The 12,973-nt window shown below is 39.4% G+C and overlaps 1 protein-coding gene across 1 annotated transcript; it reads right to left on the bottom strand.

The window, feature by feature from the left end:
- Nucleotides 1–4,437: 4,437 nt before the first annotated feature.
- PRKAB1 (protein kinase AMP-activated non-catalytic subunit beta 1) lies at nucleotides 4,438–11,896 on the bottom strand. Its single transcript, XM_075214782.1, has 7 exons — nucleotides 11,647–11,896; nucleotides 9,521–9,687; nucleotides 7,603–7,696; nucleotides 7,097–7,211; nucleotides 6,062–6,195; nucleotides 5,085–5,153; nucleotides 4,438–5,009 (listed from the first exon to the last, which is right to left on the bottom strand). Exons 1-7 carry the CDS (start codon nucleotides 11,788–11,790, stop codon nucleotides 4,932–4,934), a joined length of 801 nt encoding a protein of 266 aa, XP_075070883.1. The 5' UTR covers nucleotides 11,791–11,896; the 3' UTR covers nucleotides 4,438–4,931.
- Nucleotides 11,897–12,973: the final 1,077 nt, after the last annotated feature.

Raw genomic sequence — 12,973 nt, 5'->3', positions numbered from 1 at the left:
ATAAGCACTTTAGAGAAGCCTAAAGTTATTGGCCTGGTAAACAACATGGGGTGAATTTGTCAAAGGCCAGGACCATAATGACCCATAACAAATGTCATGGACAGAAAACATTCTAAGGTCCCTTTAATCTCTTCATGTAGCAGGCAAGGACAACACAGGATAATGGGCATTACATAAAAAGATATTGCAGCTAGTGGTCGAAATATTTGTAGACTCTCAAATAGATGGAAGTTGCAAGTCAAAAGACATATTGATTCTACTTTCGTCACAAACACTACAGAGCAGAGAAATAGATGCTCTGACAAGACCATGGAACTTTCAACTTGGGTATCTATTTCCTCCGATGCAAGCGCTCTACAGATCAAATGAGAAGTAGTGGAAGTAACAGTAGTCCTTCCATTCGGGCCTTGCAGGCCGTGCTGTGCGGTCACTAGTGGAATTTTCCTAGAGCAACCTTGGCCTCTACCATGTCCAGATCTTCTAAATCAGGGACCAATCTGTTACCCGAACCCAAAGGCCCTCTCTTTGAAGGTGAATATGATGGAGATTGAGCGGTTGTTGCTCAGATGAAAGGAGCCTCCAACAAGGTGACTGAAGTATTGTTGAAAGCCATAAAGCAAAATTTTTCCACAATTTCCTACAAAATTTGGAAAACATTCAGTCTGCTGCAAATCTATGAATGTACAATCCAGTCTCTGCTAGTATTCCACAAGCTCTTGATTTTGTTCAAGAAGACTTATACCGCTTTCATACTGCCGCCCCGGCAATATCCCGGGTTTTTGCCGGGGCTCGGAGCGTCCCAGCTCAGAAACACCATTCATTCTGCACCTCGGACCCGGGAATTTCCTGGGTTGACCCCATTCATACTGCACAAGTCTGTGCCCTGGCAATTTGTGGGAGTCATCACCAGAGCAGTTTTCATTGGCTGAAAAATAGTGATGTCATTGAAAGGTGACTGTTTTTTTGACGCATAAAGATGATGCAAAAGTGGGTGATGATTGTTTACCACATTACTTTTCATCATGGCCGACGACTCACTTTTGTGTAGCCCAGAGTTCATATTTACTAGTGTGTTTTTGCTGTTTTATGCAGCAAATGAGAGTTTGCTGCAGCTGCTGACACTGTGCACTCTTGCACAGTCCCAGTTCAGGAGGAAGGCAAAGTTTATGGCACAACAGAAGAAAACTCGGTGTCTGTTTCAGTGAAATAAAAGCAATTTTCTCCAACAAACTCCGATTCTGCTGCAGCTTGATCTGCACTCCACCATTTCTCCTAAACTCCTTCTCGAATCTTCCACGGGCTCCCACCGATGACCTCATCCTCCAGACACAGGCAGACAGCCAATCAGCTTGTTTTCTGTGCAACCCGGGTTGAAAAACCCAGGTTGCACCATTCATAGTGCAGGCAACCCGGGTCCGACCCGGGAATTACCCCTCGATAAATCCCGGGTTTTTTGACTTGTACCATTCATACTGCACCAAGACCCGGGTCGTTTGAGCTCGCCCCGGCAAAAACCCGGTATGAATGAGGTATAACAGAAGGGCCTTGCTTCGTAGTACCTTGAAGGAACTGGCATCCTGCATTATATTTCTTTCTAGCAATAAACAGAACTTGTCCTTTCATCATGTCTTTTGTGGCACATGGGTTCTTAATGTTGTTTTGGGAGGTTCCAGTATGAGATCCTTTTGAACCTTTAAAAGACATCTTACTTAAATGGTTCATTCTCAAAGTATTCGAAGTAGGAATCATGTCTGTTAGAAGAGTGAGAGAACTCCATGTATGGTGCAAAGAACCATTTTTGAACATTTATACTGACAAGTTAGTACTACAAATGAATCCTGCCTTTTTACCTACGGTAGAAGTCAGGAAGACGGATTAGCTTTTTGTCCTGTCTTCAGGACCAAGTCATGGGCAAGCTCTGCCCAAAGACAATCTTTTCAAGATGGATTCGAGAAGTTATTACACAGGCGTGAGATTCCAAATAACTCGACAGTGGCAACCTACTGTGCAAGCAAGGTTCAGGCCTTAATGGACAAGCTCTGCAAAGCAACAGGTGGTCATTACCTCACATCTTTAACAAATATCTTTTAGATGCAAGTGCTTCAGCTGATGCTTAATTTGGAAGAAAAACCCATCAAGCATTTAATTTTTTTAAATAATTTGTAATATTCATGCTGCTTGTGTACCTCTCATTCAGGGCTGCTGCAGAGCAAATTATATTTATAGATAATTGTTTTCTTGAAGTACTCCATGCCAGTCCCAATATTCCTTCCCATATTGTCTGATTTATATAGGTCTTAGAAACCATTTGGGAAGTTAGACACCGAAGGCAGGAGAAATCACACAATATACCTACTGGAAGTGTTGACAGTTTCCTCTCTGTTAACCTATTTATCAAGGCTACCATGGAGTACTACCATGTGCTTATTTTTGCAGGTAGTGCCCTGCTAAGGTTAATCCATTATCTGTGTCCCACTACAACTCAAGAATTAGATTTAAAGCAAGAAAGTATTTGTCCTCAACTGCCTCCCAGCTTTGTATACATAAAATGTGGGACCAGGTGATGCCACTGTAAGAGCCAGTCGGGTGTTATGCATTGGCTCAATTTCTGTCTCATAAAGAGTAGGTACCAAGTGCTTTATTTTTACTTTAATGGGCTAGGGTTTTTTGAAAACCGAAATATTAACCATATTCTACATTTGGCCTCCAGTGTTCCCAGGCCAGCAAATTATTTCACTGTGCTAGGTACACGCACTATTCATTCATACAGTGTAAAATAGCTAAGTAAAAGAAAATCTTGAAGATTATATCTATGAAACTGCCTGTTTCACATAGAATTTGGCTCATCTTTAAGGCAGGTATAGGATCTATCATTATCTAGAATGCTAGAGACCCCCTATCTTTCACACTGCTCCTGGCATTCTCACACTTGTTAAGCTGTTTAGCAGTGCTGCTCATATTAACTGTAGAAAGGGATACTTGGCGTGTGCACTTTCTGGTTTTCACAAGTTGTTGGATAATGAGTTTCTAGATAAATACCATGTATGTGCATATTTATAATGTTAAGGGACACATACAGAGTGTTTTATACATTGCAGGAAACACAGATATCATTTCAAATATCCTAATATTTCACAGCAGCGTGCTGTATTACTAATAAACACAACTAGATGTAGTTGACAAAAAAAAACTTAAAAATAAGCTAAGTTATTTTTTTTCATGCTTTTTGATTTAAAATTAAGAATTAGAGACCGAAAAGAATGATCTCACACTGTTGTTGTATGAGATATTTATGTAGCCTCAGTTACAAATGGGGCTGGGCTAGATGAAGGGTGTACTATGGAAAATGTAATTGCTGGCTGCTTTAATTAAATGTCAGCATAAGGAATGAAGTAATAAGTGGTAGAATCAACAGATATATAGGGGAATCTTTGTCATTGCCATTCATGAGTTATGTCCTGAAATGGACACCATAGAAACAGAGCGTTACCTTTGTCGTTCTTGAAAGAAGGCCTGGCCAACCTGTTGCTCTCCAGATGTTGTAAAACTACAAGCCCCAACATGCGTTGCTAGTATAGTCAGCTGATAGCTGGCAAGGTATGCTGGGACTTGTAGTTTCAAAAACAGCTGGAGAGTAACAGATTGGTCAGGCTGCTCTAAACTCACTCATCAAAGATACGATGCATCACCTACTGTCAACAATATGGCTATTCTAGGTCATGGAGTTTTGTGGTTATATAAAAGGCATAAGACCACAGGTCAAGTGCTTTTATGCTTGTCACAGAAATACCTTGTATATTACAAGTTTACTTAGCTATCAATTAAAGTGATGACATCATAACTGACTTTATATATAGATACATTAGTTGTGTTTTATAGTAATACACATGACCACTGAAAACAGCACCTGTTAAACGTGAAAACACAACCTTGTACTTATTTTCTGTAGCATGGTGAACGAAGTACTAAGCTTGGTAACTCTGATGACAGTGGCAAAGTGACCGCTTGTCATAAAGTGTGTTTGTGTATAGGTCCATTTGTTTACTTTCTTATTTAGACTAAGTGTTAAGGATGTTTAGCAGGCTTTTTACAGTAGAGTAAATTGAGGAGCTGTTTTGTGTGCACACATTACACACACCACACATTAAAATACAAACATCTAAGCATTCTTTTACATTTTTGTATTAAAAAAAAATCTATGTATAGATAAATACACTGTACATTAAAACACATGTATGGTATGAACTTATGATATTGGCAAGTCAAAAGAAGGTATTAAACTTGCATCCTTCTGTTCACTTTAGCTTTGCCTGGAACAGACATGCATACCATCGAATGCTGATAATTCAAGTTATCCTATTTAACAGTTTTGTTGTGTAATATGTGAACATGTTAAAAGCCAGAAGAGATGGCAATCAGTTAATCCTTTCCTAAATGCACCATATAGAACAAAATGTTTTATTTTCATCATAAGATAGATGACCAGGGAACAAAATAAATAATCAGATAATTAAAGTGTCATGCAGATTTGCCATGTACCACTTGAAGCACCAATCCTTAGCTATAGAACATAGATGCAGATGCCTACCTTTATAGCCCATTACTGGTCTTCACAGCCATGTTCCACTAAGAAAATGGAGGCTGCAGGAAGATCAACTTTTATTTTAATGCATTCCCTAACCCAACGCGGCCAGGCACATGCTAAGGCTGGAAGGTGCACAAATAATGCCTAAACATTTGTTTTCCTATTTTCACCACATAATGTGCAATAAAACTTAAACTACAGCAAATGCCAATAGTAGATTTAGATGGCGAACCATTATAATGTTCAATACACTACTGACAGCTATAGCTTATTTCGCAAATATTTAATACGTAAAAAAAAAGTGGAAAAGGCGTAAATAACAGTGAGCACAGTCCATGGATGCAGCTCATATTGGTTTATACAGCAATGTGGTTACATATTTCTTCTTGTAACGATGAGTAGCACTTAACACCATCACTCCATCCTAAAAGAAGTAAAATACAATATGATAACTTGCTACAAGATAAATACAGTCAATCACATGATAATATGACTTTACCTTGATGGAGAGGGCATACAGGTGATTTAACATGACATGATTTGGTTCTGGGAGCAAAGCTGGATCACACTGCAATACACAAGTTTTCATAGTTATATTAAGCACTATATACCTACATACACCCAATTGTTTTCTTTGGTACACTAAAGAAGCCTCTCCTAAATTAAAAAAAAAAATAAATCAGAATATGTGAAATATTTTATTAACGGATGGCGAGTTTATTTCCACTTAAGCAAATATGAAAAATACAATGTTCCGCTCTTTAAAATTCTAGCTAAAAACAGACAAGTAATTGTGCAATAGTAAGGGTGGTATATAATACATACATGCAGTTGGCATCATCAGCTATTTATATAGCGTCACTAATTCCGCAACGATGTACAGAGACCTCACATCAGTCTCTGCCCCATTGGAGCTCACAGTCTAAATTCCCTCACATATAGACACACTCAGAGACTAGGGTCAATTTGATAGCAGACAATTAACCTACTAGTATGTCTTTGGAGTGTGGAAGGAAACCGGAGCACCTGGAGGAAACCCACGCAAACATCGGTAGAACATACAAACTCCACACAGATATGGATGTGGATTGAACTCATGATTTTATTATTTTCCCTGACTTAGCAGCTGCTTGGTACACACTACCAATACCACACTTTTCACTAGTTAGCAGCTGCTATACATTGGAAGCATTTGTCTTGCATTGGTTTACCAAAAATGGAGGGAATGGCAAAAGTGCACATGCGATTTAGCCTATGTAAGCTATGTCAACTGCCTTGGTGGTTGTGAAGGGGTTCCACAAGCATACATAGAATGCACAGTATAGCCTAGGCTTCCTATAGAGCAAATTGCTGTAATAGGAACACAGAGTCTAAGACCAAAGTCACAAAACGTTTCTACATTAAAATTACAGCATTCTGCTACAGTAAACAGAAATGAGTTCATACAAGGAAAAAATCCTCCATCTCTATACTTACTGAAATGCCAGTGTCTTTATTAAGGATTACTTGAAGTAGATGGGGTGGGAGTATAGGAGGAGATTTGTAACGCTCTTCTAGCTTACAATTATATGGATCTTGCTGGTATGGACCAGGCGGTGAGCTGGACAACTCTGATCAAACAGAAAAATAAGATATAAATTATGTTGCATGGTACATTGATCTCTGCCATCTGGATTGAATCCATTCAGAATTGCCATAAAGAAGCGTTAACACTTCTTAAACACAGTAGGCAACATGAAAATTGATGCAAAGCAAATTAGACATTAGTTAGAAAGTGTATGTACAGATACACATATTATTTGGACTATTAGCAGCAAAGCACATTTAATAGGCTATCAAAACACCTTACATTAGAGATATAATGGACTAATTCCAAGAAAGGGTATTGGGGGTCATCTAGTTCCTGTAAAACTTGCCACATAAAGCCTACATTGTTTTACTGCTAGAGCTACAAATTATCCTTGTATCCCTTTGGGTTCATCCACAAGAGCAGTTTCTTAGTTTGCCCTGTGCATTTTAAACCCAGCACCCTTGGGCAGATGATGTGCAGGTGGGGGACAGAAGGCACGCAGAATGCCCTTTGAAGAAAATATTTTTATTGCAGGTAGAATTAGACACATTGCTATATAATATAATATATGTAAACAAATGAAACGATACACAGAGTATAATTTACAAACATGACTTTTGGATCTAATAAATACATTCATTGTAAAACAAAAAACACCAGTGCATTTATTTATAAATGGGTAGTGTAACGATTTGGCATTTAGCACATATATCATATGCATGTAATTTGCACATAGGCCATACAAAGTGACTGGTATTTGGCTGAATGGCAGAACTGAATGCCTGCAGCCCAGTCCCTCCTACTCCTGAGACAAGGAAACATTGGCATTATCATCTAAGCAGTCTTGCATATGGATTCATTTGCAGCTTGATTCTAAAAAGAAACAACAAAAGTTTAACTATGGCACAAATAAATCAAACATGTGGCTGGAAAATCCATACCTGACCCATCAGAGCCTTTTTGAGAATCCACCATTAAGGCATCAAATACTTCAAAATCTGTTTTCTTCACATTGATGACATTGTTTATAGTGCCAAGCTGGCTAGTTGCTACTGGCTAGACAAAGAAACAGAATTAGAATTGTAGGTTATAGTCACCATGAACACAAAGGACACATGACATTTTATAAGGGTTAGAGGTTTACACTTACAGATTTGACCATCATATGAGGGAAATATTTCACCCTATATGTGAATGTAAGTTTACAGGGAACAGCATTTACAACTGCTCAGTCTGTTTGAAACTGAATAAAAAGTAAATGTAGAGTATTTTGGCCTGGCACCATTATTGCCATGGGGATCCCTGCAGATCAAATATACAGCTTACAATGTGAACAAATTAAACTTAAGTTATAATGGGTTGGGAACTAAATTAACAATGATGCTACAAGTTAACTACAATTCATATTATCAAACATGAGATAATAGAAATCAAACAGTGATAATACCTCGGCAGGATCATGAGTCCACTGGCCATCTACAAAAAATTTGTACTGATGTTCACCCTCTGGAAGGTCTAATATTGCAACAAAGTTGTTGTGGCTGTAACATAATAGATGTGTTTTAAGAGACTAGAAGAACAAACAAAATGCTGATTTACTATACAGTCCATACACTGGCATAACACATTAATGACTAGATAATTTTGTATCAAAAGGACCAGGCATATCTTCACATATTAACGAAGCATTGGGTGCACTAAGAACAATTTTTTTTTTATTCTTATTTGTTTGCCTTGATCCTGCAAATTGTACACAAACATTCTTTACTGACAAGTTGGGTTTTCTTTTGGTAGCATTGGGGGGGGGAGGGGGGAATAAATAAAACAAATAATATATACACACACACACACACACAGATATACATACACACACGTATTAAACAATACTAGCACAATTCTCTGAAGGTTATATTTACACAAATATGTCAACATTAATTTGACCCACGGTTTAATTAACTATCCCTCCCATCCCCCAAGTAGAGAAGTACCAAATACATATTCTTTAAATGTAATCTAATTATGCAGGTGAGGAATAAGATGACTTTTTATTCTTGGAGAGTCACAAGAGTTTATGTCCCCTATAGCCAGCACTTGTATACACAATGTAGACCTGATCCAAGAGTAACTTGTAAGCAAGCTACTATTATTTCCAGTTTCCCTGGATATATTTGTGCAGACTGGAAAAGGAATCCCGATTCAGACATCATTTGCCCTCAGTAAGCCTGCCTGTCATTGTGGGGATGTTCTAGTCACATCACAGGACTTCTATCAAACATGGAAGTGCTGTTCACGGACATTACAAACATACAGCATTTAACGCAACTTTCTATTTTGAATGCTGCAATTATAGGGCCAGGAACAGAACGAAATTCCTGCACAAAGACTAAACTTCCTCCACTGTAAATGGTCACAGCACAGCTGCCATATTTAATGGCTGATAAACATCCCAATAGTTAGAAAAGGTTACAAATCCTACTAAACATCCTGTTTTCTCCATCCACTAGACCAGGGGTACTCAAACTACGGCCCGCGGGCCACATGCAGCCCGCTGAGGACATTTATATGGCCCGCCGTGCATAGCCGGATTAAGGGGGGGCACATGTTTTTTTTTATTTTTTCAATGGTGCCCCCCCCCCCCCCCCCCCCCCGGGGGGAGGTTGCGGGCGGGTTCGGGGCTCTCTTCGTTGGTGGGGGGGGGGGGGGGGGGGGAGCAGTAAAAAAAAAAAAACACAACAGATACACTACTCACCTGATCGCTGCGCCGGCGTCCCTCCTCCTCCCTCCTTTCTGCACTGTTAACTCTGAATGACAGGCGTGACGTCATCAAGTCACGCCTGTCCTTCAGTGAGGAGCAGCGCGGAGAGGACCAGGAAAGAAACAAGAAGACAAAAGAGAAGAGAAGAAAGAAGCGAAAAGAAAGCTAAGTGAAAAAAAATAAAAAGGGAATAACGCAGAAAGGCACACTATGGAGGAAAAAGGAAAGAAGAGAGGCACAAGTAAGGAAAAAAAGGGGGATAAGAGAGGCACAGTAAGGAAAAAAAAAAGGGGGATAAGAGAGGCACAGTAAGGAAAAAAGGGGGATGAGAGGCACAGTAAGGAAAATAAGATATATGCAGTGTGCATAGGGATTTGTTCATAGTTTTAGTTTTTACTATAGTCCGGCCCTCCAACGGTCTGAGGGACAGTGAACTGGCCCCCTGTTTAAAAAGTTTGAGGACCCCTGCACTAGACCATCACAAACTTTATAGAAATTTCACTTAAATACATGCACAAAGAGTAATTTGTCTGCAATGCAATATCTTTCTCTCATACATACACACATATACATATATACCCCCCAGATAAGTAAAGGTTTAGTAATGTACCTTCTAATAAGAGGTATTTTCCCCCAGTTATTAAATGACCCAGACAAGTAAATTTCTTTCCCGCCTCCAGTCCAGCGAAAAACAGTTGGTCGAGCTTGAGTTGGCGTTTTATCATTCACTTCTAAATCATGTTGCCATGCTAGGAATTCATCTTTCTCCATGGGAGCCTGCAAGGATTACATGGGCTATAATTTCCAAAGGAAAAGTATAACAAATACATTTTCAGATGTTCAAATAGATAAGATCTACAAAGGCTAATGTCACTGTATACAATATTATGGTATGCACAGTAGACAAATCACAAACCCTTGCTGCGACAGTTCTTGAAGTCTGCAGCCATGACACTGCAGTGATGGCTGGCTTCCCTGTACATGTTGTTCTTGGTAATCAAGAGCAACAGGTTGGGTCGATATTTATGTCATGGACATAGCCATGTACATTTGGAAAACTTTAGGTTTTTGTTTTTTAAAAAAACTTGGAATCATTACAGATAAACACAGAACCTGGTGGTTGGTGAATATTACGGGGACTTTTTATTTATTTAATAAATGTATTGGTCAAACAAGGAGAATGGTTTATTTAAATTTTGTGTTGGGGCACTACAGGTTACAATGGGCCCTGGCTGGTGCTTGCAGTACTACACATTGATGACTAGTCAGTAGTTGGGAAACAAAAATTTGATGTTATAAAAACATCGATTTAGTCTACAATTCAACGTATCATTTAGTCTTAGAATAGAAGCAATTTAAATTCCTTTAACCCCCCCCCCATGTGAGCTTGTTTCAAGCATCCACTTGTTATATATATATATATATATATATATATATATAACAACATTACGCACATAACATTACCTGCCAATTAAGGCATGTGTGGAGAGCTTGGCTCATTATGGCATATACAAATTAATTAAATGTAATAACTTTGTTTTCTATAAAGGTGTATCTAACACCACAATCTTCCTGCATCATTTTAAAATGACTCGCACCACTAAGTTGTGCTAGTGGAAGAAGCAGGATCTTCCAACATCTAGCACTCTGTCTGTAGCTTCCTGCATTCACCTACCCATATCTTTAATCTTAGTGTCACTTTCCAGGACTCCATTATTCTCTCAGTAATGATGGTAATGTCACTTTAAGACAGTGTTTCCCAAACTCAGTCCTCAGGACCCCTAACAGTGCATGTTTTCCATATCTCACAGGTGTATTGATTACTGACTGACACATTGTAACAGCTCCACAGGTGGTATAATTATAATATGTCAGTCAGTAATGAATACACATGTGCACCAGCAAGGAGATATGGAATACAAGCACTGTTAGGGATACTTGAGGACTGAGTTTGAGAAACGCTGCTTTAAGAAAAAGAACTGGCTTTGAACCAAAGCATGCATGGCAGAATAGATTAGCACTTATTTGGCAGCATCACTGTCTACAGAACATCACTTGTCATAAATCCACCAATACATTAAACAACTCAGATGGTAGTGTTGAGTAGTGGATTTGTTTACACAATTCACAGCATTTCCTAGGTTTCCAGCTTTGGAGCTTCAAGATCCAAAATTATTAATGTTTAAGCAGCCTAAGTGCCTGATATTGGCTGTAATAGAACTTGCATGAGCACCTATACAGACAGGCAATGTCTCACCAATATCAATTTTGACATTGGCTGCATACTGGTTAAACCTACAAGACTTCAACAATCACTGCTGTCATCGGTCTCCATAAAACAGCACGGTTTTAAATATAAAAGTTCATTCAAATGAAGCTTCAAAATATACTATACAAAAGGTTGAACTGGACCACGCTTCTTCTTTCACTACAATATTCATTTAGCAATATATAACACTGTGCTACAAAGGCCATCACAAAACAATCCTCTTCAGAGGTGTATATATAGGTTTGCATACATGATTTCTTGGCAATGCCACTGGACCTAAAGTAACACACTCAGATGTCTGTGCTTGTCACTGCAGCTAGGACACAGCTGTCACCACAGCAGAGGACTGCTCACAGGTCAGCGCTGTCAGCAGTATGTGTGCGCCCCGCGGCCCGGCATCACCAGTATCATTACCAGTATGACATGACCTCAGACACCGTTATACCCAGCTGAATACACCGCCTCACCTTGTTCTCCTCGGCCGGGTACATATCCGCGTCCTCCGGACTGTCCATCAGTATCTTGGCCCTGTCGTCACCCTTCGTGGCGCCCCCGCTGCTGTCCCTTCGCCCTTTCAGGGGACCGGGTCTCTCGCTGCTGGTGTTCCCCATGTTCAGCTCTGGACAAACCGCTGCGTGTAGTCTGAGCCTAGAGGACTTTGTTTATGTGTCTGCGCTGCTTCCGGCTCCTGTTTCCGGCCTCATTGGCACGCACTGCGTTCCACGCCTCCACCTGACCTCTAACGGATCAGTGCACGCTCCCGCGCAGACAATAATAATGTACTTGTATGGTGTGCTTCTCCAACACAGGCTCTTAGTCTGGAACCTTAACTGTGACGTTTACTTTCTAATAAAAGTTTACCTAATTATTATGTGTCATCATTTCTTGCACATGGGTGTGTTTTGTACCGTGTACATACCGCCCAACATTTAGAATACAGTATAGGACCAAATAAGCCACGCCCTCTATCTACCAAAACCGCGCCCACAAATTGGTACCTTAAGGATAAACCCCACCCACTTTCGTGTTAAGCCCCACTCCCCCACTCCTTCTGTGGTCCATGAATGGGAATTCCATCCAAAATTGTGACCATTGGGAGGTACACTTGCATATGGTTCAGGTATTGCACATTAGTCTTAAAGCTGGGTACACACATATGCAGTTATCATGCAGATCACACAATTCTCGACAGTTTGCTCAGGTTCTGCAAGAGTGTGTACGCTCCCACTATCATAGTTTATCGCACCAATCATATCGCATCTGTTGAATAGGTGTTATAAACTACCTAAAACTCAAGATCAATGATGTCAGGCAAATGTGAAAGTGTGTATGCACTCATGACCAGCAATGTAGTCAGATTTATAGAGTGTTTACAGAGTCACAATATTTTCAGTAAATGGTGTGAGAGATAAAGATCAGAAATTTGAATGTAAAGTGAGTAGGTGTGTACACATAAATCTGCATGATCATCTGGAATTTCAGTTGGTGAAATTGTTATAGAAATTGCATGTGAATTAAAATTGCATAGGTGTGTACACAGCCTAAGTTTTTAATAATCTATACAATCTGGTTGTATAATTGTGTATATTACAGACAATGAAATATTTCTATATAATTCAGTCATCTAGGCTGTAAACTCTAAGGAGCAAGGCCATTTCTACCTTATGGCTTGTGTCTGTTCCTTTGTCTACCTCGATTGTACTTGTTATGTTTTAGCTTATACTTGTGTGATTTTTTAAATGTTTAATTTGTACCTGTATAATTGCTACTTATAATTGTACTTATATGATGTAA

The sequence above is a fragment of the Mixophyes fleayi genome, chromosome 1, assembly GCF_038048845.1.
Source record: "Mixophyes fleayi isolate aMixFle1 chromosome 1, aMixFle1.hap1, whole genome shotgun sequence".
Classification (NCBI taxonomy): domain Eukaryota; kingdom Metazoa; phylum Chordata; class Amphibia; order Anura; family Limnodynastidae; genus Mixophyes; species Mixophyes fleayi.
The sequence above is the reverse complement of the archived record's forward strand: the minus strand, read 5'-3'. Positions and strand labels throughout refer to the sequence as shown.

Excerpts from the sequence above, each read along its gene's own strand:
- PRKAB1 (XM_075214782.1), bottom strand. The coding sequence starts at position 11,790 with ATGGGGAACACCAGCAGCGAGAGACCCGGTCCCCTGAAAGGGCGAAGG. Across the intron at positions 7,697-9,520 it reads AAAATACCTCTTATTAGAAG|CCACAACAACTTTGTTGCAA; the intron begins GTACATTACTAA and ends ATTATGTTACAG. Across the intron at positions 5,154-6,061 it reads ATAAAGACACTGGCATTTCA|TGTGATCCAGCTTTGCTCCC; the intron begins GTAAGTATAGAG and ends TGTGTATTGCAG.